This window comes from Hippocampus zosterae, unplaced genomic scaffold, assembly GCF_025434085.1.
Source record: "Hippocampus zosterae strain Florida unplaced genomic scaffold, ASM2543408v3 HiC_scaffold_323, whole genome shotgun sequence".
Classification (NCBI taxonomy): Eukaryota; Metazoa; Chordata; class Actinopteri; order Syngnathiformes; family Syngnathidae; genus Hippocampus; species Hippocampus zosterae.
Window position 1 is genome coordinate 1 of NW_026262878.1, and position 27,495 is coordinate 27,495.

The window sequence follows — 27,495 nt, forward strand, 5'->3', positions numbered from 1 at the left end:
CCCAACCCCAACCCCAACCCCAACCCCAACCCCAACCCCAACCCCAACCCCAACCCCAACCCCAACCCCAACCCCAACCCAACCCCAACCCCAACCCCTAGCAGTCCGATGTAGCGGCACAGGTATGTTTTTAATAGTAATGTAAACATCATTTTCGGGTATGCGACCAAATTCGGGTCGCCCTGGATACCGGCTTTTCCTTGCGCTTGGTCATAAGCCGCTGCCCCAGGCGCAACATCTGCCCGAAGAATCTCCGCAGGCTTAGGAACACCATGATGAGCGTGAAGAGGATCGGGGCCATGATGGCCGCGATCACGAAGTAGGCGAACAGTTAGTAGTCCTCCTGCCCAGCCTAGGTCTGGCCGACCACCAGGAATATCTCAAAGATCAGGAAGGACAGGATGTCGATTACCACCCGCAGCCACCACAGCAGCACGAACTTTTCCCGCTCAAAGAGCGCGCCCAGGAGAAGGAGCAGGTCGGCTGCGATGGGGAAGATCATCTGGTGGCAGGGGCAGTCCACGAAGACCACCGAGACAGGGTAGATGACAGCCTTGAGTTCAAACAGGATGCAGACGAGAGAGGCCAGCCCCTGAAAGCGCTTCTTGTTCCGAAGGTAGGAGTTGTGGCAGGACAGCGCGTAGGTGATGAGGGAGATGGTCAGGCCTGCCGCCGTCACCGCCACGAAGGTGCTGGCCTCGTTCAGGGGCGTGGCGATCTGGTATCGCAGCTGGAAGGCCGAGTAGATCATGATTTCGCAGCCGGAGGTGATGAACAGGTCGTTGAACTCCTGGCCGACAGTGGCGACCACCCCGAACTCCTTGGCGAGGCAGGGCAGACAGTACAGCACCCACATGAGCAGGCTCTTGAGCAGCAGGGTGACCAAGGCCACCTGTATGAAGAAGCTATTGCCGATGAACTGGAACTGGCTGTCAAAGAAGTTGGCCCCGAAGTTGTTCACCCGGATGTTGAAGTCCTTGTTGTGAGTGAAGATCGAGAGGTACCTGCCCTACAGGCCATCGAGCAGGTCGTTCCGCAGCAGGTTCTAGAGGGACGAGCCCATGTTGTAGATAAAAGGGTTGGTCGCCAGCTCGCTGAAGAGGAAGGTCTTCGCCGTGGTGGTCGCTATGATCACGGGCTAGAGCAGGGCCGCCCCTCCCAGCATCACGATCGAGCCGATCACCATCGAGACCTTCTTGCTCACCTCCTGAGACACCATCAGCCCCGCCTCCAAAGCCTGCACGTCTTAGGGCAGAATCCCAGGGATCACGCATTTCCCCTCCTGCTAGCTGAACAGGGGCTTGCAGATGCAGCGCTTGGACAACTCGATGAACACTGCGTTCTCGATACACTTTTCTACACACTCTGACCCTCTCAGCACGTAGCTTTAGAGGCAGGCCTGGCAGGAATTGAGGTCTTTGCAGGACTGGCAGTTCGGGGGGCAAGCTTCGCAGATGGTGTTATGATTGGTCAGGAAATGGCCCGCTCTGGGGCAGGCGCAGTTCTGTGCAGTCCCGGAGCAGATCAGACAGTCTTCCTGGCAAGGCAGACAGGCCTGGTCAGACTCGAAATGACCCACCGCGCAGGAACACTCTCCTACTGGGCTACGAGCCGTGTTCTTGCCGCATTCGTCGCAAGAAAGAATGATCGAGCAAAACATGCAGAGTCGACCACACGGCCTACAGTTATCCTTCTCCAGGTAATGACCGATCATTAAACACGTGCAAGTTTGAGTGTCCACACAGCGAAGGCAGCCCGGTTCACATTGCAGGCACTGGCCTTCCACAAAGACGTGGGAAGAAAGGCAGCGGCATTGCCCTTCTGAGAGGACAAAGATCTATTAGCAGACTTGACACGTTGCCTCGGCCTGGCAAACCCGGCAGTACGGGATACAGTTCTTGCAAATGCCGTTTTCGATGAACTGCCCAGCGACGTGGCAGCTACAGGAATCGATTCCTTTGCAGGTCCTGCATTTGGAGGGGCAGTCCACACACGCCCTGGTTGCCTCATAGAGCAGAGGCGTGGCCGTATCTTCAAGCAGACTATCCGAAACCGAAAAGAATTGGTTCATCTCGCATCTGCACCCGTCACAGTTTTGCACCATGCTGAGAGCAAACCCTGAAACTTCGTAGTTGCTGATCGTGGTCCCTGCTAAGCTGACCTCCAGCATGATGGTCGTGTCCAGATAGAGCAACTTATACTCAAGCTCGCCTGCCTCAAGGACGAACCTGCTCAGTCCCATGAAAAAGACACCCCCTTTGGTTTCGATAACAAAAGATCTGACAACATTGATGTCCACCTCATTCCCAGGTGCAAAATGATAGACGCTCAGCCAGTAGACAGAACTCAGTCTGAGGGCTTCCGAAATGATCAAGAAGTCAAAGCTTACCCTCCTCACGTTCGGGGCCACCGGGGACCTGATCTTGAACTTTGTAGTGGTCACTCCATTGACCTCAGGAGAGATGGTGAGAGGTTGAATGCTCAGGTCAAGTGATATTCCTGTTATATAGGGTAGGATTATTGGCGGGACGTCGTAGAGTGTCTCGAAGTTGACCAGCATCTAGGTGGTTTACAATTGGATGTTGATGGAGTCCATCTGGGTCGGACTGAAGGAAAATGCCAGGACTTAGACCACAATCTTAGCGATGGTGCTGAGGGCAGGCAGCTTCTCCACGCTGACAGTCAGGCTGCTCCTCTCGATGAAGGTCACCGCAACGGAAAGTAGCCTGTGGCTGCTGCCAGACAAGTCGACCTTTGTGAGCTGGGTGCAAGATTCAGGAATGTCTGAGAAGGGGCTCGAGAAAATATAGCCGATTGAGGCAGTACTCTGTTGCACCTGGAAAGTGATTTCCAAAGTATTTTTGGCTAGCGGAGTGCTCGGTTCGATAGTGATTTGGATAGCGAGGGACAGCGCTAGCAGTGACCACTGCCAAATCATCCTTAATTTTAATATAGCCGATGTCCCTGATACTAGATCATCAATATTTTAGGCGTCATTGTAAATCCTTATTTTTTTCAAGTAATTTATTCAAATTTATAATTAAACATTGCTTCGGCACTTTGGGGCATCGCCTATTGAGATGATTAATCATATTATATAAACCTGATTTCATAAAAATTCTTTTTGGAATTAGCCATCGATATGCTTAATAAAAGAGGACCTCAAAATCGAAGAGCAATGGGTGAAGGCTTGCCTGGAAAAATCGTTCAGGAAATAGGTGGCAATAAATAAACAGGCAGAAAGAAGAGGGCAGTTTGGACGGATAACGTGCGGGACCTGAATCTGATCTATTTCCAGTGGACGTGTTATACATATTTAATGAAAAGCGAAAACATGTCCGGCCGACGGTCGTCGCTGTGCCACGGGCGGGGCAGGGACTCCGAATCGAGCTAGATGGGCCAGGCAGGTCTACGCTGCCAGGGCGCCGGGCTTATCCGCGAGCTCCGAAATAAGTTGATTTAAAAGGATAGGCTGTTAGGTGCGAATCTAACCAGAGCACAAGGAAACCATCATCGCTAGGCTCACCCACAAGCGGGCAGAGACCCCTCTCTTGGCAGAACTGACGCCCAGGGCCTTTGAGCAGCTGACCGCTCGCCTCGCCTGGGCCGAGAGTCGCTTGGCACAGCTTGCCCGAGGTCTGCCGGCAGAGGAGGAGACAGGCGGCTGCGAAGTGGGCTCGTTGGTGGTACTGCTCGAGGAGAAGACTCTGCTCGTGCGCAAGCTCAAAGAGAAGCTAAGTTATTATTCAACTTTATAACAGAAATTGAGCCTCGCCTCGCAGGAGACGGTCAGCGCCCAAACTAGGGCCCGCGAGCTGGAGCGCGAGCTGGAGACCCTGTGCTGCGAGAACCAGGGGCTGCACGAAGAGCTGCGGGTGCTGCGCGTGCGCTGCTCTTAGGAGCAGCAGCTCGAGCGGGACCTCGCTGAGAAATCGTAGTCCCTCTCGATTATGCTTGAAGCCAGTAAGCGTAAGGAGGCTGAATACCGAAGGTTCATCCAGGACCAGTAAAACTAGATCCACGGTCTTGAAGCAGACCTGCAGCGTTACCGGGGCTTCGTGGAGTGCGCGGCCTGCCAGAAAGCCAACAAGGGCCTATCAGCCGAATTGGAGGCGGAGCTCAGCAGTCTCAAGCAGCAGTTGTTGTAAAAGTAATCAACCATTACCCGCCTGCACGGCTAACTGAGCAAGGTGCGTGCCTAAACCAAGGAGGATCTCAACACCAAATCCGAGGCCATCAAGACCGAGATTACCGAGGTGGCCAAGGAACTGAACGAAATCAAGAAGGAGAACGAGCTGAAGATCCAGCAGGTGATCTACCAGATTACCGAGAACAAGGACAAGATCATCACCCGCCTGAAGGGTGACAAAGCCACGCTGGCCTAGCAGCTGAGCGAGGTCCGCGAGGAGGTGCAGACTCTCCAGGAGGAGAAGGAAAAGCTGCTGGACGAAAAAGAACTGCTGGAGTTTAAGATCGAGAGCAAGGCCAAAGAGGAGGCCAGTATCAGCAAGACTGTCAGCGACCTTAAGAGTGCCTTTGCGAAGGCCAACATCCTCAAGGCGCGCAACCAGGAGGCCGATGCCCTGCGCATCCACAAGCTCGAGTACGAAGTCGCGGAGGCCAAGAGCCAGTCCCGTCCAGACGAAAAGCGGTTGGAGCTGGAGGCCACCATCGAAACCATGGTGCAGACCCTCTAGGCCAAGGAAAGAGAGCTGGAGGAGCGTAAAACTCAGCTGGGCCAGCTCGATTTTGCTGCTCCGAAGAAGCAGATGTAGGAAATGGCCACAGAGAATAAGCGGCAAGCTGCCCTCTACGAGGAGGAGAAGCTGCGCCGGCAGCAATGCGAGCGGGATCTGGCGGCCCATATGGAACTTTATAAGAAGCTTGAAGAGTCCAAACTTCACGATCTGGCCTTACAAGACAAGGACAAAAGTGCGCTCCTCCAGCAGATGAGTGGATAGTTGACCGCACTGCGGGACAGGGCTGATGAAGCCACTCGCAACTCTGCCCACTTCAAAGTCCGTTATGAACAGACTCTCAAAGACGTGCAGCTGCAGACTCAGAGGGCTGCAGGGTTGGAGGTGAGTTTGGGTCGCGTGCAGGCGGAGCTTGTGCAGGCCAGCAGCCAGGAGCAAAATATCAAACGGAGGGCTCAGGAACTGGAATTAATAATCCTCGACTTAGAGAGGAAGCTGATCGCCTCGGAAGGACAGCTAAAGGCCGTGACCAAAGAGGTCATATCTTTCAAGGCAGCTGCCGAGCAAGCCGAGCAGCTGCTCAGAGCCGAGACCAGCCTCAAACAAGAGGCAGTCCTGCAGGCGAATGAAAATAGCAAGGAGTCGATCGCCCATCAGGTAACAATCCGAGAGCTTACTGAATCCAGCAGGGCCTTGGGGCTGGAGCTGGAACGATAAAGGAGCTCTCTGAGGTTGACTGAACAGGAACTGGACATGTGCAAGGGCAGAGTATGCGAGGCGGATGAGAAGTGCAGGCAGGTTGGTAGGCAACTGGCAGAGGCTCGAGACAGGGTCGATGAACTGGAGCGGGAGCGTAAGGAATCTGCTCGCGCCCTGGCTGCGTAAAGGGCCAGGGTTGAGCAGTCCCTTAATTTAATCAAGTAAGCAAGCAGTTTCAAATCCCGGGCCTTTGAGGCCGAAGAAGCTTTCCAAAGGGCAGAAACCTAGAACGTAGCCTTAAAGGAGCAGATTGAAGATATGCGCAGGCAGGCCCAATAATCCCGAAAGTAGGCTGAGGAGTGCAAACGGCAGACAGACGCAGTTCTGATAGCGAGGGCCACCTTAGAAGAAAAGATACAGTAGAAGAAAAGATACAGGAGGGGCAAAGAGAAAAGGCATCCTTGAAAATGCAGGCGGCTCAGGCTTAGGAAAAATTCAAGTTTTGCGCGCTTGAAGCAAGCGCGCTTAAAGAACAAGTCAGCAAAGCAGAGCAGAGCGTTAGGCAGGTTGAACGCGAGCTGGCTGCCGAGCGGGCCAAATCTGTCCAAGCGGAGGACAGGCTCAGACAGGCGGAAAGGGAGTTCTCAGTGCACAAGGCCAAGGTCGAAGAGAATGCTCGAAAGCTTGAAGTTGAGGCCAGCAGCTGTCGCATGCGGGCTGTGGAGGCTGAATCCAAGCTGCAGCAATGCTCACTGGAACTGCAGCGGACAGCCAGCAGGATGACCGAGCAGCAGGGTCTGGTGTCAGAGTTGAGAGAAAAGTATGAGATCGCAGTCGGCTCGTTGCAGGATCTGCACTCGCTTAGAGAGAGGCTGGCTTGTAGGGATAAAGAGATAGTCAGACTCCGGAACTAAAATGGCTGTCTGAGGCAGCACTACCAGCTGCATTGCCACCAGCCCTGCGTGCAGCGGCCTTCCAGCCAGAGCCAGGAGCGCAGGCCCATCTCAGTGCTGCCGGCCGAGCGGACCACCGAACTGCAGAAATGCCAAACTGAACTTGAGCAGGTTCGAGCGGACCTGGTGGTCACTAAGCGGCAACTAGCTTAGATGAACGCTAGACTCCGAGAGGAGGGAGATAGCAGAAGGGCTGGCATCGAGGTGGTCTCGCAGAGTCAGAACGAGGCTCGGCTGATTTTCAAACAGAAAGAGGTGGAGCGCTTGAGCAGGGAGATCAGCGAGCTGCGGGAGCGGCTTAGCAGGGGCGAGAAGGGCTGCAGCAACTGCGCGGTGATGCAGGCCGAGCTCGAGTTCCTGAACCAGCGGAGGTACGAGCTGGAGGGAGAAAGGAACAAGATCCTGTTCGAGCTGGACACCCTTAAAAGCCGGAGCTTAAGGCCGGACAGCCTGAAGCGGCTGCAGGCGGACCTGGACGAGCTGCGGGTGAAGATCCGGAACAACACGCTGGAGGCGGACCCGGTGATCGCCGGGAGATCAGCTCGAGCAAGTCGGACATGGCGCGGGTGCACAGCATGCTTCGGCGGCAAGACTGAGCCGTTTTAATTTCATGTCGAAGGGCAAAGTGCTCACCGAAAGCTGGTCATCTCCCGGGCGAAGGCCGACAGCATCGAGAACATCCGCAACCTCAACCTCTGGGGCAACGATCTCGAGGACCTGGCCCTCCTCCGCGAAATGCCCAACCTCGAGGTCCTCTCCCTCAGCGTCAACCGCATCAGCTCCCTCCGCGACTTCGCCAAGTGCCCCGCCCTGCAAGAACTGTACCTGCGCAAGAACCAGGTCCAGGACCTGTCCGAGATCCGGTACTTGGTCGAGCTGCCCAACCTGCGGGTGCTCTGGCTATCAGACAACCCCTGCGTCAGCACCCCCAACTACCGCAGCGTCGTCATCAAACACCTCCCTCGTCTCGAAAAACTGGACAACGAAGCCATTTCTGAGTCGGAAAGGGTAGAGGCTGCGGGGATGTCGGTCGAGTGGGGCACCTGGGACCGGCCGGGCAGCAGCACTACTGCGCCTGAGGAGAAGCTGATGCGCAGAAGCGTGACGCAGGGCGGCAACATGGTCAGCGCAGTGCTGCTGCTGCTCAAGGAGCTAGGGCGGGCCGACCTCGAGGCCCTCCGGAAGGAGGTCGACAAAGAACTGAAGAGCAGAATGAACTGAATCTGAGGGATCATTGTATTTGCTGCTAAGGTTCTTCCTCGAGTTCGAAGACCGGCCGCCTCGTCACAGTGCAGAGTCTGAACATGAGGTAGCCGCAGACCGCCACTGCCGCCACCAGCAGCAGTGCCTACAGCAGCGTGCCCATGTCGAACTCCGCCTCCAGGACGTCGAGAGTGCCGACATGCTCGGAGGCCACCTGGTCATAGATGAGGGTGAGGGCCTGACCGTCTTCCATGCGGATGAGCACGCGCAGGCCGATAAACCAGCCAATTTTGTCAGCCGGTATGGGCATCTTGACAGTCCGAGCCTTCCCATCCAAGCTCCTCACTTCTCCCTAGACAGCAGCGAGGCAGATCCCCCGCAGTTGAGGATTTCCTCAGGATGTCAGAACTGTTGGTGGCCATGATTTCCGCCTTGATCTCGGATGGCAGGCTGCCTGTGAAGGCGGGCAGCTCGAACTTGATGTAGTAGATGCCCTTCTCGAAGGTTATGCTGGTGTGGGAGGAGCCCTTGATGAAGTCGTAAGGGGACTGGACACTGTACCGCATGGTCTGAACACGAACTTCGAGTCTACAGTGGTATCAATGCTCTTGGCGTGCAGGAAGAACATACCCTGCGCCTCGGCCTTCCGTTGACCTTGAGCATGAGGCGGTTCCACTCCTTGTACTTCGAGTTCATATAGGCTTTCTACGCGACGGCAGAGCTTTTGGTCATCAGCTCGATCGAACCCCTGCATTCAAACACCTACACGAGCACGTTGTTGCTGGCCGTGTTCGCCTCGAGAATTAGTTACTACTAGGCTTCAGTGGTTTCCCAGGTGTATGGCTGCCCGATGTACAGTGCGTTGACGAACTTGTCCGACAGGAGCACTGAAACCCATTCCGCCCGCCCCTCCAAGCTCAGCTAGTACACAGTGTCCTTCTGACACCTCACCGTGAGCTTCTCGAGCTTGTGGGTGAGGATGTCGGGCGGCAGTCCTTCTAGGAGGCCGATTCACAAACCAATTCTGTCTTGAAATTGGCTTCGGGGTTCTGGTTAAGCAGGATATGGAATATCTCGCCTGGACTGCCTTGAAGCTGACCCCGATAGGTTCGTTCTGCTTCAGATCGTTGATTATGAAGGGCCGGCCTACTTCGAGGGGGCTCACTGACTTCATTCGATCGACGACTTGGATGCTGACGACTGCAGTCCGGTACACCTTCAGGGACAGCAGGTTTTCCTACCCGACTTTGCCTGACAGCTGTGCCACCTCGTATACCGCCATGCCTTAGTGTTTGTCCCCGGCCTGCAGCTACAGCTCGCCTTCCAGCACGGCCACCTTCAGCAGATCGCTGTCGGAGGTGGGCTTGTAGACGGCCTGCATGGTGGTCCTGGTCAGCCGCAGGAAATAGGACTCGTCTTCGTGCACCCGCAGTGTTCGGTTTTAGAGGTAGACCATGATCGACAGGCTGGTCTCGGAGGCGCCAATTGCCTGTCTGCTTACCCGGATCTCGTATTTCTGGGCCGAGACGGTATCTACCTCGTAAGAGTTGAGTTGCGGCTCAATCTCGTCCCATTCTAGAGAGCCGGCTTCCCTGACCTGCATCAGCACCGAGCTGGCCTTGGACAGGGCCATGACCACCGCCTTGTCCCCAGTGCCAGTAAAGGCGAACAGCACTGGTTCAGCCCCGACTGTAATCGGTCGCCTTTCCATCGGAGTGAGCTCGATCACCGAGTTCTGGGAGTCAGTGAGCTGGATCGAATAGACACAGGATTCCTCGCTAAGCACCATGACGTAGTAGTCCCCTCGGTGGCCGGCAGGTTGTCTGCCTTCATGCTCGCGGAAATGCTGATCTCAGAGGCAGCTTTGGCGATGAAGGTCTGCGCGCAGGAATGGAAGGCGTGGTTGAGATCGACTGCAAGCCCAGAATTAGCCTCAACATTGACTTTAAACACATCGACCATCCCCCACTCCAGAAACCCTTAATAGATGATCCCTGGGATCATGAAGTAGCTGTGCTAGTCGATCGACACCGAGTAGGCGGCATTTTAGTTTGAGGTGATCTGTAGTGCCACGACGCAGCTGGCCAGGCAGTCCCCTTTTGGAATCTAGAGGAGATGATCCCCCTTCTCGCATACTTTGGAGACGGCTCCTTTGCCGGGCTCCGGGTATTTCTGGTCATGCGAGAAGGGGGTGACGTCCAGATCGACCTGGATGCTGCCACCCTTAAGAGCGAGGTAGAGCAGAGGCTGGCTGTACTCGCTCTGGATGTAGTAGAGGAATGATTTGCTGCCCGGGCTGATGTAGTTCATGCTGGGGAGCAACTCGATCGGCTGGTCCTCGTATTCAACAACGGCCCTTATTCGATAGTTCTGCAGCAAGGCGAAGGCCACCTCGATCCGGCACATGTTCTCCTGGCTGGGACAGTTCTCCTTCAGCACGGCAGCGGACAGGCTGGTCCGATTGCTGTGGCCTACATCTCCAGCTTGTCTCCGATCCTGATCGTAAACTTGTTTGCTTGTCGATCAGGATCTCGTAGTCGGTGAGGTAGACCACCACGCCTTTGGAGGGCAGCACTTCGAATGCAATGCACTTGAAGGTTGGGTAGTCTGCCTTCACCATGAAGTTGGCAGGGTAGACCACGCACTCACCCTACGGCGCGAAGCTGATCATGGCGTCCGTCTCCTGTTCATGCAGCTGCGAGACTTCAACAGTTAGACTGCCCTCATGATCAATCGTGGTGTACCAAATCGAGAAGGACCCCGTGCTAGGAATATTGATGAAGCCCAGTCCACCGGTGATCGTCTGCATGACCACAACCGAATTGCCTTTCATCCCTGCGAGGGTGAAGTTGATCGGCTGGTCCTTTATGCTGAACAGGAACGGCTTGAAGGGGTCACGCTGGGGTAGACCTTGGTCTCGGGTTGCTGTGGGGAGGGGGTAGGCGAGGGCGAGTGGGAGTGGCCTGGGCTCTGACCACCAGCTGGTAGACGCACTGGGTCGAGGAGGACACAGTGAAGGAGATCGGGTCAGTTGCGGCCTTGACTCTAAAGGCCTTGGGATAGAAATCGCCTTGGTAAAAGAGATTGCACGAGCCAAACACCCGGTTCAGACTGACTTCCACATCACTTTCTTCCCTCTGCGCGGGGGCGAACACGTATTCCGCGGATGTGGCCTCCGCCAGGGTGTTCTTGACGATCTCGTTGTTGCCGAGGTAGACTTTCGCCCCTTCCACGTAGTAACGCAGGTAGTACTTGCCTGGGCCCTCGACACTCGCCCCGATTATACACTTAAACTCATCGAGTTGCTTTTGACAGTTGTCGGCCGTTGACTGGTAGGTCAACCACTCCTCACCCGAAGTGAGGGTAGTGCTGGCGAGGACCTACTTGCCGGACTACCAGGTGCAGCTCGGCCCATCCTCGCACTTATGCAGGCGCAGCACGGGTGAGTCAGCAATCCGTTCCAGCAAAAATTTTAGAGTGAAATCGGTCTGCTTCGCCACTATCTCAATGTAGTAGCTATCAAACTCCCCGGAGTCTAGCCTGGAGAATTCAATGGCCCCCCTTGCGAGTGCGATGGGGTCGGTCTGTGTGTCCAGCTCGGCCTTGATCTCGTAAGTGCTCATGAGGGCGGAGCTGACTCGCAGGTACATTACGTTCCCCAGCCCGAGTTAATTTTTTGACCCTTGGTCGATGATTCCGCTGATCATGGAGTTGTAAAGATCGATATTCGGCAAAGAACTGAAAGTGACTCCATCGGCCGAGTACTCGATGACAGGGTGCCCCGCATAAATCCGGAGGGAGATGATCACCTCACTGTCCTAATCCTGGCCTGCCATCAGCACTTTGTAGACCTTCTTGTAATCGCCGCTGACCCAGTCCTGGAACCAGTAGTTGGTCAGCGCGATGGGGATGTTGATGAAGTCCATGGCCTTGATCAGCACCTTCGAGCTGGCTGGCACCAGCACCAGTACGTACAGCTTCTGGAAGGCCTGGATCTAGGACTTCACGAAGAAGATATCTTTGCCGAAGTCCCAGACCTACTTGCCCTTGGCTGTGTAGTTGCCTGAGCATGGGACACTGTCCAGCCCCGCGTACACATCCATCTGCTCCTTCGCGTCCATCAGGAGGATAGAGCTCAGGAAGTCGAACTCGTCCCAGGACTTGTCGGAGGTCAAATCATGGACAAATAGGATACCCTGTATCATATCCACCTGGTTGGTCAGTTGCTTCAGCTCCCTGAGCACCAGAGTCTGCGGCTTCCTGAGGTCGGGTCGGATGTCGTACGTGCAGTTCGGGGTTGTAGTCACGTCTATCTTCACGGTGACACCCTTGGCAAGGCCAGTGCTAATGATGCAGGACATCTGGGCCTTCATCTCCTTGGCATTCTATGTCGCCCACCTTCTGCCCGTCCCCTTGCAGGATGTACAGGTTGACACGTGGCGTGCAGTCTTGGAACTCATCGGCCAGATCGACTGCCACCATGAGCACTTCATCCTGGATGTCCTGCTCGACAGTCACCTCGAAGTTGGCAAGTTACAGCTTGACATCTTCCTTGGCGACTCCCAGGGTCAGGTGGAGGGGCTCGGCTGCGACCAACTGGCAAACAAAAAGAATCATCTTAAACCTAAGGCGAGATAAAACATTAAAAATTTAGAAGGGGGAGGATGTATCTTCCTCTATAATTCTTTAATGGGGGATTTAATAAATCTTTAATTCAGGGTCGAAAATTCATTAATAAAATTATCGATGGTGGATTGCGGCCTGATGGATTACTCGTTCTTGGAGCCGGTCCTCGAGGACGACATGGAGCTCAGCGTCCATGCTAGAGCTTGGAGCACACCGCCTCCGAGCAGGACGAGTTCAACACCGACATTGAATCCTGCGGAAGGGTCAAATTACCGACCGCATGCAGGAGCTGCTCAAGGAAATTCCCGAGGAATACCTGAGCAACTTCTACTACAAGCCCATGGAGTCTACCACCGAGCTCGAAAAAAGTCTGGACCGCCGCCGCCGGGTTCTGCGGTACCTCAACAAAAAGAGGCTGAAGAAGGATGCCACCCGTTCTTGCTACCTGCTGCGGAAGCAGATCGCCAAGAGCCGGGTGCGGTTCAAGGGCCGGTTCGTCAAGCGGACCGAGGCCCGCGAGATCATAAAGGGTTGCAAGACCGTCTGCTAGAAAACTGACTGATTTTAACCCGTTTAATAGCCCAAGCCGGGCCCCTAAAAATAGTATGTCACCCGTGGCCTAGTCCTGCAGAGACATAACTCGACGAGCAATAAAAGATTCTAGAAAACTCGAAGAGTTGCTTTCAGAGGCGTTCTTTTATCCAGGCGATCATGCGCACGATAATCTAGTCGATCTCGGCTCGTGCCAGACATTGTGCCACATCTGCTCGTAGAACCAGAACTCCTTGCTGTCCGAGGCTGACTCCAGCATCAGCTCGTGCACGAAGTCCAGGTCGACTAGCTTGTCCAGTCCGCCCATCACCACCACGAAGGGGGTGGTCATGCGCTTGAACATGTCTTTGGCGTCCTTCATGGCGTTCAGCAGGGACTTTAGTGTGCCGAGCGGGGGTTTATCGTTGAAGGCGTGGGGTCGGATCGGATGTATTAGGTGATCGTGGGGTTGCGGTTGCCGACTGGCTTGGTGTTCTTCGCCAGCCCGGTCCTAGGCAACAAACTGCCTATCGCGCTCACTGCAGAGATCGCGAGATCGCTAATCACTGGCTTCAAGGCAGGCGCCATCAAAATACAGCCCCTGATCTTTCCTTTAATCCTTGTGCAGAGGGTCAGGGAGGTCAGCCCGCCAAGACTGAGCCCTGAGAGGAACATCGGTAGATGGTGCAGGTCCTAACGCGCGAGCTGGATGGTCAGCATTTCCAGGAAGCAAAGACTGTCCTCCATGTGCAGCTCAAAGCTTTATATGAACCCGCGCACGCCTTGGCTCTTACCGAATCCGCGATAGTCGAAGCCTACTGTCAGTATTCCTTGGGCGGCTAGCTCATGTGCGAGATGCCCTCCGTGGTTCATGTGACTGTTCAGTCCGTGGAACATCACCAACACTGCGATCGTCTTGACCCCCTCTGGAGGGCGTTGCCGGTAGGTTTGTAGGCGGATGGCCTTGCCGTCCTGGTAGACGTGGTAGTCCAGCCAATTTTCCTCCTCAAAAAATCTGCCACGCTGAGGGTTGTCACCCCTATCCTTTTCTTTCTGCTCAGCCGAGTCGATCAGCTTCCTGCGTTCCTTCGAACTAAGCTCAAGGAGAGACTTTCCCTGCATTTAATAATGTCGCACAACCATCTTGTCACAGAAAGCTGAGAAACCCACTCTGGAACACGGACGCAGAGCTGAACATGATAACCGGCTGGAATAGCACGAAAACTCACCTAGGCACGCAGACCATTAGAAACTGGGAAGGACGCAGCCGGTTAGACGATAGGTCAGGCAGGTAGCCCGGCAAAAGCCGCGGTCAGAGTGCTACTGTGACAGGGTGTACTTTAGCACTTAGCGCAAAAAGCAAGAGCTGTGCCAGACTCGCCGCACAAAAGTTACTTCCGATAAGTCCATGGAGAGCAAGCAATTCAACTACAGCTTTTTCAATTTCCCGACAGGGCAATATTTCAAGCGAGTCAAGAGTCATCTCCCGCAGCAGAGCAAGCGCCAGAAGTCGGCTCGCACTCCGGCCGCCTAGCCCTAGAGCAGGCGGTAGCAGGGGGAGGGGAGGATGACCTTCCAGATGTTTCCGGGCAGGATGAGGGTGCTACAACTGGACCACCGCAAGGACTGGAAAAAGGGGAAAATAATCGATCTTAGGGACCTCTTAACTCCCCGCCAAAAGAAAGGCCCAAAACACCTGAGCGTGGTCACTTTAGGTTGAATAATGGTTCTATGTCATCAATAGTCCATGCCGCCCATGCCGCCCATGCCGCCCATGCCACCCATACCGCCCATGCCGCCCATGCCGCCACCCATGCCGCCCGCGGGCTTGTCCTCCTTCTTCTCGACGATGATGCACTCGGTGGTGAGCATCAACGAGGCCACGGATGAGGCATCCTGCAGTGCGCACCTGACCACCTTGTGGGGTCGATGATCCCGGCCTTGACCATGTCCACGAACTCGCCCTTGTATGAGTCGAAGCCCTTGCCCTTGTCGTTGTCGGTCTGAAGCTTGGCCCTGATTTCATTGAAGTTGTGGCCCGCGTTCTCAGCGATGGTCTTGGCCGGCAAGAGGATGGCCTTCTTGACGATGTCGATGCCGCTCTGCTCTTCAGGGGTGGCTCCCTTGAGAGATTCGATTGCCTTCGAGGCGTAGAAGAGAGCGTAGCCTCCTCCAATGACGATGCCTTCTTCAGTGGCTGCTCGGGTCGAGCAAAGGGCATCCTGGATGCGGTCCTTGACCTCCCCAACCTCAACATCAGAGCCTCCTCCAACTTTGATCACTCCGATCCCACCTCGAAGCTTCCCCAACCGCTCTTCAAGCTTTTCCTTATCGTAGGTAGACTTGGTGACCGAGATCTGCTCCTGAATCTGCTGGATGCGCTCCTCGATGGCTTTCTTGTGCTGGTCGCCAGAGACGATGATCGTGTCATCCTTGTTGACGATCACCTTCGCGCACTTGCCCAGCACATTCTCCCCTGCGCTCCGGAGGTCCATGCCCAGCTCCTCAGAGATGACCGTTGCACCAGTCACGGTCGCGATGTCGTTCAAGATCGCTTTCTGGTTGTCCCCGAAGGAAGGCGACTTGACGATGCAGACGTTGAGGCCGCCCTTGAGCCGGTTGATGATCACGGGAGTGAGGGCCTCGCTGTCCACGTCGTCGGCGATGATCAGCAGGTTCAGGTTCTTTTCCTTAACGTGCTCGAGGATGGGGATGAGGTCGGTGAAGGCAGAGATCTTTTTGTTGACGATCAGCACGTGGCTATCCTTGAAGACGCATTTCTGGGTCTTTTCCTCGTTCGCGAAGTAGGGGGAAATGAACCCTCGATCAAATTTCAGTCCCTCAATGACTTCGATCTCGTGCTCCAGGGTCTTACCGTCCTGCACGGTGACCGAACCCAAATCGCCGATCTTTTCGTAAAGTTGAGAGATCAGCAACCCGATCTTCTCGTCGCCGTTGGCAGAGATGCGGGCCACATTGCGGACAGTCTCGACGTCCTTCACAGGGAGAGATGCCTTCTTGAGCTACTCAACAAGGACATCTACCGCCTTGTTGATACCTTTCCGGACGAGGGTCGAGTTACCGTCGTCAAGATGGGCCAGCCCGTTTTTAAGGATAGCCCGGGCCAGCACAGTGGCGGTGGTAGTTCCATCCCCCGCATTGTCATTGGTTTTGCTGGCCACTCCCTTGACCAGGTTGGCCCCCACGTTCATGAACTTGTCTGAGAAGTCGATCGCCTTGGCCACTGTCACCCCGTCCTTGGTGATTTTGGCGCCCCCGAAGCCATTGTCGATGAGCACATTGCGGCCTGATGGCCCGAGCGTAACCTGCACTGCGTCGGCCAGCAGGTTGCAGCCCTTCATCATCTTCTCCCTAGCCTCGGAGCGGAAGGCCAGCTCCTTGGAGGCGAAGCGCCGGGTCTGGGCCAGCAAAGAGTTGAGGCGCAGACTGGATCGGATCATTTTCTAATTAATACCCAGCCTCAAATATATTTATCTTGTGGCTCTAGAACTTTCCAGAACTTATCCAGCCCACCGACCACAAACCCAACCCCCACCACCCTGCCATGACAACGCACCCCCCACCCCATCTCAAACAGCCATAAATCCATAAAACCATCCCAAATCCCAGAAATCAAGAACAACCCGTGAATAGTTGTATTTACTGGTAATGAAATTAATGCGAGGGGAGAGCTGATATACTTATTTGATAATAATGGACGAAGATGAGCTGGCAGCCTTGGAGAAGGAGATTGATGGGATGGACGATTCCATGGACATTGATGACTAGGAGGACTTTCCGAAGGCGATGGTGGAATCCGATGAGGATGTGGACTCGATTGTGGCTGCCATCGAGCTCAAGCAGATCTACTGCCTGACTTTCATGCAGTCCCTGTCCGATATGCTCACTGAGATGAAGCCAGAATGTCCTCTGAAAAATGATATTTCTGAGCGAAGGAAAAAACTGGAGGACAAACTCGCGTCGAGGGTGATTTCCATGGAGGACTATCTTGGGCTGTCGGACAACCCTCCTGACTTCACCAGAAAAAACCAATTTCTGAGCAGCCAGTTTGCCAGCTGCAGGAAGAAATAGCTGGAGGCGAATAAGAATGGCAAATTGTTGAAACTACTCAATATCGCGCTCACTGGTCCTGCTCCCAGTGCCAAAGCCTCAGGAGGTCCAGCTCCCCAGGTGCAACCTGCGAAGAAATAGCTTTCAAAAGGGGAGACGGTGGATGCCTCGTCCTACGAGATGAAAGTAAAGTTCATCAGCACCCACTACTACAAGAACATCAACCTGCTAAAGTTCCTGGACACGGTGAAGAAAACCAGGAAGAACCAGGATTTCGTGAAGAACAAGGAGTACTACGAAGAGGGCGCGAGGATACTCAAGGCCCTAGAGAAAGATAACGTGTCGGTCAAGGATTTCGTAGATCGGTTTATCAAGTTCATCCCGAATTTCGAGAGGGTGCAGGGCATGGACAAGGAGGATTACAGTGACAAACTGAAAACTATGATCCATGGAGTTGACAAGGAACTGGGCAAACTGAAAAAATTGGCTGAGAGGCTGGAACACCGGCAGACCAACAAGATCAACGTCGAAAAGCTGCAGCTGGTCCGAGGGAAGATCGCCGAGTATGAGGAGAACAAGGCTTATCTCAAGGACGTTGTCAACCACAAATTCCTGCCACTGCCGGACTGCACCCGCAATGAAATCTCTTCAGCCTTCGATAAGAGGAAAGGGGCAAGGGCTGGCCCCGACGAGCTGCTGGTGACCGTGACCTCGAAGGAGGGACATAACGAAGACCCCTACGTTCTGATGGTCCCCAAGTTCACCTCAAAAGAGATAAAATTCAATTTCAAGATGAAAACGGTGATCGAGTAGCGGTTCAAAGTGGAAGGCCTCAAGAACCTGGAGATTGCGCAGATTGAGGTCGTGAAGCACGGTAAGATCCTGTTCTTTAAGACTGAGGATGACAAGGTTGTCATCAAGGGTCAGTAGTTCTTGAAAGAGGAGAAGGTAGAGGCCGAGGGGAAGGGGGTCACGGTGACAGGCGAGATTCTGGCGCCGATTGGCAAAACTGAGAAGGAAAGAATATTCGAGTACCAGCTGAGGAAATTTTAGGAATTTGAGCCTGATGAAGGGTATGAACATTGGATTCTTTCTTAATACCCCAAGCTTGCGGTAGCTTTGCAGATTACTGAAAAAAGCGTGCTACATGCTAAAAAGGCAGAGAAAACGCCACAGCCTGTCAAGCCCCAACCCGTGAAACCCCAAACCCAGCCTTCTAAGGCCCCTCAGACAAGCAAACCAGCCCCCCAAAAACCCGCACCCCAACAAAAAGACCCCGAAGCAAAACTCCAATTCGTGCGCCGGCAAAAGGGTATAAAAAACCTCGCAGGAATCAAGGCCGAAGGTTGGTCGGAAAAGGAACTAGCATTTCCGGAAATGACCTGCATGGCGATGTCTTACCTGGTTCAATTCTAGCAAGAAACAGATTAGTTTATCATCAAGGAGGCCTCTAGCGACGTGTTCAATCGCAAGATTTGTGAAGAAGTTAATGATCACTTGTGTGGAGCCAAGGGGAAGGTCGGTAGCAGCATCAAGGACGGTAGCATTTCGCAGGGGCAGTACGTCGAGATGGTGAGGGCGGGAATAGCCAAGGACAAGGCCCTGCTGAAGGTACTGATCCAGGCCGAGGCGTGCGAAGATTGGCAAAATTTTTTATTCGCGAGGGTGAAAATGTGCAAGGAGGAAATTGGCGAAGGCTAACCAAGCAGAAAGGTTGAACCCTCGATCAAGGCTGGAAAGCCGGAAGTAATATTATGATTAGTTCGTGCTCAGGAAAAAGAATGTCAAGAACTTGAGCGATTCACGGGCCGCAGGGTGGAGCCCCAAAGACTTACTGCAGCCAGAGCTGACTTGCCCGGCGATGTCGTACCTCGTGTATTTCTAGGAGGCCACTGACAAGTTCATTGCAGAGAAGGGCTCATCCGACACTTTTAATCGTCGTATTTGCGAGGATATCAACGACTAGATCCTTCGGAAAAAACTGACAGTCGGCAACAGCATCAACGGTGGGGAAATGTCGCAGGAGCAATACATGGCCGTCGTGAAGGCCAGCATTGCGAAGGACGAGGCGCTGCTGCACGACCTGCAGGGGCGGGGTGCCGAGCCCGCCTGGCAGCAGTTCCTGGCGGGAAGGATCGTCATGTGCAAAGACTAGCTGGGCATGAAATGACGGATAACGCATAACCAGGTTAAATTTATTAAAGCAAGAGCTTATATAGTCGGGTTTAATTTACAAATTATTTATTACATGCAGCAGGGAGAGGAGGCCACCGCGGGAATTAATGGCCTGTAGCTAGAGAGTGTCGAGACCCAACAGGCGTTGGAGATGCTTGCTGAGATTGCTCGCCACAAGGACTAGCTGGATGCCTTGCAACAATAACTCAGGCAGATGGAAGTCCAGCATTTTCCGGTCCTGAAATTAAACTTCTTCAAACCTGCTAGCAAGGAAAATAGGTCCGCGCTTTGACGCAGTGAATATTCTTTTAATTAAATATTTCACAATATTTTAAAGTTAATTTATAATGAAAAAAATAGAAAAAAGCATGTTATGTAGCAAGGAATGAGGCTGAGAGTGTGGTTGGCCCGAATAGAAAATCTCTAGAAAATAATTAAGTTCATAATTAATGCTCAGACACAACGTTATATTTTGAGACGAGGATATTAAATTTTAATGAGAATCTCGCCCACATTTCTAGCAGCCGGGCAATCAGCCACCAATAATATTGTCCTTGGACAACAGTTTACATGGAATTCTTCTTCAAAGAAAATCAACAGAGTTCATGAACTCGATTTGAAAAACTGCACGATCGAAGACACGATTGCGATGTCGACGCTCGAAACGTTCAGTTGCGCAAGCGCCTAGGAGCTATTCGCCCTGGCCAGCTTTATCAGGTGCTGCTTCAGCCGACGAAGAAGTTCTCGTTTCTCGATCAGCTCGTTGACAACCTGGAAGGGTTTAAACTGCAGTTTGGTGGACTGCAGTTCAGGCAGCAGATCAAGGGCGGCCCGGTATTTTTCTAGCACCCGGCTCTTGTGGGGCACGTAGACAGGATGATATTCCAGCTCGACCTCCCCATCGATCTGCGCCTTCAGCCCCACGATCGGCAGCCACTCGACTCCTCTGGTTGAAGTCTGGCCTTCTTGGAAAAGCGCCTTAATTTACTCGACGTGGCCAAGCAGCTCGAAGATCATGAGATTTGATAGTCCTAGTTTGAGCCTTTTGGCGGTCAGTTCAGCCTTTTCGATTATCTTGCCTGGACTGGCCCTGTAGACCACAAACAGGCTGTCAGCTTGTGAAGTGGTGTGGCCTTTCCAGACAAGCTATGGCTTTTCGAGGGTCAGCTGCAGGCTCGAGCATGATTCCGTGTCCTCCTTTCGAAGGGTGACCCCGGCCCCCACTTTCAACGCGTCCTCGCAAAGCAGGACATTGAGCCCACTGACTTCAACGTCATATTTCTTAGTCTTAGATTTTTTGTGTTACCCTTCTGTTACCACGAAGGTCAGCCTTTCCTTTCTGTAGTCAGGGGTGACTGTTACCTGCTGGCCTGCTAGGCTGCAGGTCACGGGCCGGTTTATCGTCCGGACGTCGAATTCGCAGAGGGGAGTGTATTGCTTGCTGTCGGGGTTGAGGGCTTCGAATTTGAGGAAGGGGTCGACCTCGGCCTGGAAAAGAAGAGGAATGAGTTAGCCTTCAGCTTGCAGCTTTTTGAACTGCCGGTTTTTTATTCGGAGGGACAATTTTGCCTTGTTCTCTATTACGGGGCAGTAATCTTGATAATCGCGGACCCGGATCATAAAACCGTGCGGGGTTTCTTAGACAAAAAGGTAGAGCAGTTCATGCTTAGGGTGCTTAGGCTCAGGCCTGATAACTGCCCAGCCCATATTCTAAAGCGTAAACTCACGCTCCTCAACCGAGGTGCTGACCACCACAGTTTCTCCTTTCTTATGCAATTCCAAACAGTGACGCACCTCTCCAAGCCCACATTCGATCCGCTCATCCCCAACCCGCAAGGCCACACTCCCTCCTTAATTCTTGATAGACAGGCTCGGCTCTACCACAATTTCAAAGGCCGGCAGCCCGTCCCTCCGGATGACCTCGACATGCGCCAGCCCCGTCGGCAGTGCCACTAAGTTGTCATTAAGCTAGGTACCTTGGTGATAAAAGCGGGTCTTGGAACGGTCGAGGGTTACCTAGAGAGGAAGGTTGAAGGGGTTGGTGAGGATGTAGGGCCGGCTGAGGGTGTGGATGCAGGTGCCTCCGAGGTAGGTGGTGCTTAGAAAGAGGCTGTCAGGCAGGCTGGTTAGTTTGTAATTCTTGTCAGTACTGATGCCGATCTCTTCGTCCCAGCATGGCACCACTCCTCCATGCTCGACCTACAACTTCCTCCCACCCGACACCACCCTAAACGGCTGCATTGTCTGGTTAGCAACCACTGTGGCCAGCTTAACCACCGCCCTGAGCTGGTCCACCTCAACCAGCACGGCCGCATTTCCACTCCTCAGCATCCTGGTTCCTAACCTGAATTTGAACTCAAGGTCTGAAAGCTGAGGGTCCTTGAACTTGATGGTCTTGAGATAGCTGATCCGCTTGAGGTAGAGGCACTAGTCATGTTGCAGGAGGTAGCTGCCTTGTTCGGTGGATAGCTGGAGAGGTAGATGTGAGGAGTTGAGGATCGAGCAGCAGTTGCGAACCTGCACTCTGAGTTCTTGGAGGGTGATTTCGCTGCCGAAGGGGCACTACCGATCTAGAGCCTCAAGCAGTTCGTGCTCGTAATCCCTGGAGGCACAGACTTTCCGCTGGGGCAGAACGAGCCCGTCGATCTGGTTGCCGATTGACAGCTGGCGAGGCCTGCCTCGCAGCACTGCCGCCACCTGCTCAAAGCACGTCTTCGAAAGGGATACTGGCCCGCTTATTTGCTCTATGGTGATAAAATACTGCTCGGAAAGATCGACCTTATTGCGCATGAGGGTCAGGTTGACCCTCGCTTGGAACAGTTCATGGAACTGCAGTTCTGACTGTCTCAGCAGCCGGATTATCACCAAGTTGGTTATCACCTTGTAGGCAGTCGGCAGGAGCTCGACTGTCAGTTCGAAGCTGTCTTCAGTCACGAGGAATTCGGGGAAGGAGCCCGGCCCATGCCCTCCTGTGAGGTACAGCTCGAGGTCAGTAATCTTTACCGTGAAGATGCGGAGAGGGCTGGGCGTGGGCTTGGTCACATGCGGGCCGAAGCAAAGACCCTCTTCTTTTTCCATGACACTGTATTTGACTAGCTGGAGCAGCCCCTTCATCCGTATGTGACAAAGTTCCAGAGCAGGCTTGCTAAGCGTCAGCTCCATCAACTCGACGCCCTTCCCATCCGATCCGAAGCTCTTTCTGGTGAGCTTGAGTGAGTCTGCCTTGACGGCCAGCGCGTCATTGTGGTAAATATGGATCCGGGAGGCCTTGACTGACAGCTGCTTGAGTTTGACCTTGGCCTGGCTGAGGATGGATGCGGCTTCGGGGGGAGGAGCGACGACCTGTCCCTTTTCGAGTTTGACCAGCACGTCCAGGGATGCCCAGTAACCTTCAAAGTCGTCCTTCCCCAGCAAGTGAAATTTGCAGTCGCTGACTGACACCAGGTAAATAGTCGAAGTCTATGGAGCAGGCTGCCTGCTTAGCTCCGAGAAGCTGAAGAACACGCTAATATTTTTGATCATGTCGAAGTCCAGGTTTAGCTCTGACTACCGTAGCAGGACCTGGATTTCGGTCGGTTTGCCGGCCCCGCTGGACAGGTTGATAACAAGACTCTCAGGGCCACCAGTTCTTACCACTTCCAGTTCTTTCTGCAAGAACCGCAGGACGCGAGTGCCCATCTTGACCTCGCTGTTGGTACCGTAGTTCGAAAAGCATATGCTAAGGCTGCCGGCCTCGAGCCGGAAGTAAGGGGCGGGGTGGGCTGCCAGGTAGGCCTGGAGGACAAGGTCGACCTGGTCCACAGTCACGAAGTAATGCTTGGTGCCACGAGGGACAAGGTACTCCTCCAGCCGCAGCTCGTCGGTATACTTGATGTTGTTGTAATAGATCCGAAGAAGGAACTCCAGCAGGTACTTGTCCAGCTCGAGGGCGAGCCGGGCCAGCCGCAGCTCGATGTAGGAGGTGCTGTCGGCTTGCTCGGGGTGCCGCAGCACTTGGTAGTGTGCTGGCGAAAGGCTGTTCTTCTTGAAGGTGAATTCGAAGTTTGAGGGGGCTGTGCTTAATGGCCGGATGTGCTCGCCGTGGTAGACGATGAAGAAATCCGGCAGTTGGAAGCGGTAGATCTCGTAGCAGAGGCGAAGCGTGTCGCCTTTCAAGGTGGCCGCCTCGCAGATAAACTCCAGGGCCTTGGCCATCAGCATTTCCTCGACTCTGATTTCCAGCCGCTCCTCACCGAAGAACAACTCGGGCAGGCAGATTGTGGACCTGGCCAGGCGGACGGTCATCTTGGCCACGCGCTTGCTCTTGGCCTGCTCGTGCAGACTATCCAGCGAGTTGGCCGGCAAGGAGCTGAACTTAGCAGTGATGGCCATCAGGAACTGGTTGAGCAGCCAATCAACCACCCTATTGAGGGCCTCGTGGTGGTACGTGATCCGGTAGTCCCCCAACTACAGGTGCAGTCTGCCACTGAACATCCCCTCCGTGAAATCTGTCTGGTACTGCGCTAGCAGGCTGTCGCTAGTCCCACCCTCGCTAACGAAGATCGGCAGCTCTCGCCCCTAGATGCTGTCCTCCAGCTTGGCCACGCAGTCCAGCCGCCCGCAGCTGACCGCAAAGGTGTCGTGCCCGTCTCTGCTGGCGAACTTTACCGTGAAATTCAGCAGATCGGTCTTGGCGATTATCCGGCCCTGCAGGTAGCAGAACATCGAGAACTAAGCGATCCGCATTTCTACCAGCAGCGAGGCTTTACGCGGGACGGCTTCTGACTTGTTGTCCGAAATGTCGACTGTCTCGAGCTCGCTGCCCTCAAAAAACTGCCTGATGCGCTTGAGCACCGGCAGCTTCCACCCGCAGTGCAGCACGCCCACGTCGATGCGGATGGGGAGCTCAGGGTTGCCTAGGTTCGCATGCACCTCGATGAAATTGAGGCCTTCCCGGGCCCGTGGCGTGGCGAAGGGGCGGTTCGACACTATCGGCACCCTTTCCCCACACTCCTCGAGATGGAATCCTTGGAGGCTGAGTGTCAGGTTCTCGTGGAAGTCGTTCTGCCGCAGCTCGAACAGAAGCGCATCGGCCTGCGCACACACCCAGACCGGCTACCCCAGCCGGCTGTACAGAGTCAGCTTCAGCTCGCCCACCCGCAGCCTGAAGAACCGACGAGGCGTGACCTCCGCATGTTCGGGCACCTCATCAATCTCATGCCTCACCAACGAGATCCTTTTCTCTTCACTGAACGCAAACCCCTTTTCAGTTGAGATGCTGCGAGCCCAATCCGCGCATTCCTCACGACAGCCAAACTCCAGCACGACCGCCAAGGGATGCTCGCGGAGGGTGAAGGACAACCGCAGATGGCGGGGGGAGTCACCAAGAGTCACTTCGCAGTTGTGAAGGGGGATGCGGAGTTGGTACGCCTTGCTGAAAGGCGAGAGGTAGCAGTAGATGTGGCTAGGCGTGCGCTTCAGTAGCAGCCGGGTGGGGAGGATCAACTCGGGGTGGGAGACAGTCGCGGTGCAGCTGGCGATCAAATCCCTCTCGATTTCTTCAGGCAGCGTGTGGGCGAGTGGCTCTTTGCAGTAGGTGGTGGTGCCGAACAGCTTGGCAATCAGTTTTTTGAGGTTGTCAAGGATGTTCTGGTCGAGCTGCACCCGGGCGGCAGGCAGGTCTGCTGCCATTTTGTACTTGTAGCGGTCGCTCTCCGAAAAACTGATGTTGTCCTTTATCAGGCTCAGCTCGAAGCACACCGAGAACTATTCGATCACGTTGAGGGAGGTGCCCTGGCGGAAGAGACCTGAGGCCAGCAGCTGCGCGGCACGGGGATGCGCCTGCGCAGTATGCCAGTCCCTGAAGTACTGCACCGACGAGAAGTACTTCAGCGTGCACCGGTCGAGCGTGACCTCGTACAACCCGTAGATAAGTTCCTCCCTCTGGCCGGAGCGCACACGGATGTCCCCGCAGCGGATGATCCAGCACTCGTCGGCCTGGTCGTTATGGTCCTGGAAGGGGATCACAATCCAAGGCGACTCGACTCGGATGTCCACCTCGTTGCGAAGGTACGCCTGGCTCTTGATCTCCTGCAGGCTCACGTGCTGCTATTCCGCGTGGTCTGCGGATTTCATCTTTTTCAGGTCGAAGACGTGGTTGAGCAGGCGCTTGCACTCCCCGCCAAGGAACACAAACTCGATGGGCCGGAGGCTCGCTGTGATTCGCAGGAAGACTTCGGAGTTGCCGGACAGGCATTTCGTCACTGTCAGGTTGAACAGGCACCCTTAGCACGGCCGGTTCAGACGCTTCAGAATTGGCATGCGCACGTCTCCGCGCTTGCTCTGTCGCTCCAGCAGGTTCAGCTCCAGATCGCAGACCCCCACCAGAACCTCAAGCTCCTGCGCGAGACTAGTCTTGATCTAAAGGGCCAGGTCATGCAGGAGCAGCTCCCCGCCATGCCCGTTTTCTTTGCCCTTGATTGACATGCGGACCAGGCCGACCTTCAGGCCGAAGTTGATTTCCAGATGGTCCTAGGAGTGGGGCAGGTCTGACTTGTAGTCCTTGCTGAAAGCATCGTCCACCCAACCCAGCAGCTGGGGGGTGGTCGCCCTTATGATAATGCGGTATAGGCGCAGGCCCAGCCGCGCGTAGTCGGCTTTACGGCACAGCTCGAGGATTGACTGCTGCAGGTCGGTCTTGTCTTCGAGCAGGCCTAGTTTGCGCATAAGCCGCAGGCTGCCCTTCGCGCGCTCGCAGCTGAGCTTGTTCTTGACTTAGCGGATGGCCCAGCGCCAGTACTGCCGCAGGTGGCGAGCTAGCTCAGCCTCCTCATAGGCCAGCCCCTTCCGCCCTTCTTCGTCAGGGCTGCCACGCTTGAGCCGCACCTTGGCCATCCTACTTCGCAAGGCCTCCAAGGAGATGGGTTTGGGGTTGACAGCCTCTATATCACGCTGTACTTTCAACTTGCGGTTGTGGAAGTCCGCCACGAATTTGATCACCCCAAGAAGAAGCTTGTACTGCTCGTAGCTGACCTGGATACTGATGCCTGACATTTCCAGCCGTGCTTCGTAGGAGGGCCGGAGTGACAGCCGGGTGTCCAGTTACACCTCGATCGAGATCTGCAGGATGGCGTCCTCTTCGGCCACCAGCTCTTCCTGCAACTCTTCGAGCAACAGCCGAGACTGCGTCTCTTCTGGCTCGGGTCTCGCCTTGACGAACACCTGCATATTTTTCATGTAGACCAGTTGCTTGACCCTGGCACAGCCACCCTCGTTCTCCTCGAGAGGCTTGGAGCTTAGCCCTGCCTGCTCGATCATGGCCCCGAGGGTCAGGCAATCGCTGCCTTCGCAGTGCACGCAGCGCAGGTTGACCCTGGTTACCGTCACGTTCAGCCGTCTCAGGATGCGCTGGATTTCCTGGTCAAAAAAGCCTTCCTTCTTGCCGCCTTCGCTGAAGTGCTGGCTGATCGCGTTTGAGACTGTCGCCAGCTTCTTGGAAAGCAGGCTGTGCAGCAGCTCTGGCTCGGGCATTCGCTTGGTGCGAAGCAGGAGCAGCACGTGGTCAACCTGGATTTCGAGACCAGCGTTGGCCTCACGCCAGGGGTAGCGGATGGTCAGTTTTTCAATGATGCTTTCGCAGAGTCGGATCGGGAGGTCGAGTGCCTCGACAGCGCGAGGCTTCAGCCGCAGCCGGTTGAGAATGACCTCCCCGTCAGTGAGATGAAGCTCGAAGTTCTATTTTTCGAGGCCCTCGAAATACTCCCCCAGGTAGCGCTTCAAGAAGATCTCGAGGATGCTTTCAAATACCATACAATCACTGGAAATCCACCAGCAGAGGCGCGCTGACCGATTTCAGCCCGTACTTCGCCATGCCGCACCACTGCCCCGTGAACTCGTGCTTCCGGAGGTATGAGCTCACTCCCAGACCGTTGCTCAGCATCCAGTCGTTGACGCAGACCAGTCTGCCCTGCAGGGTTCGCCCCACCACCTTAGCCAGCCTCCGGCCCTGCTTGTCCAGCGGCCCCATCTTCAGCTTGACCACTTTCCCCTCCATGAACTCCGCCAGTCGATTTCGCACAGCTTGCGCGAACAGCTGCACCTAAAAGTCCCGGGCCTTGAGGCCGGCAGTGATGAACCCCTGCAGCTTGAAGATCATCCTGATGCGGTAGGACTCGTTAAGGAACAGGCCCTCGAAAGTGTCGCCTGATAGGGTCGCGGTCACCAGCACGAGCTTCACCTTGCCGGTCAGCAGGTTGTCACCATCGGCTTCGGTACACATTCTCAGGGTCAGCAGCTCGCCTGGAGACAGCTGTTCGTGGGGGTCCTAAAAGGCCAGCTTCCGCTCCCTCTCAGCCAGCAAGGCAGCAGCCCGCTCAGCCTCAACCTCATGCTTGGGCCTGCCCCAGAACCTCTTCTTGCGCTTGCCATGCCGCTCAGGCTCTTGAGAGGCCGGCTCGCCTTCCTTCGTCTATTTGACCATTAGATATGAAACAGTCGATCGACGTGGCTATCCACGAACTGGCCCTCCACGGGCTGGAAGGCAGGGCCACCGTGGTGCTGTG

General features: G+C 54.8%; 1 protein-coding gene across 1 annotated transcript; it reads right to left on the reverse strand.

Annotated features, from left to right (window-relative positions):
• Nucleotides 1-14,446: 14,446 nt before the first annotated feature.
• LOC127594930 (chaperonin GroEL-like) lies at nt 14,447-16,170 on the reverse strand. The gene is given in 2 exon segments (XM_052056666.1): nt 14,447-14,631; nt 14,634-16,170. Coding segments are annotated over 2 exon segments (1,722 nt in total).
• Nucleotides 16,171-27,495: the final 11,325 nt, after the last annotated feature.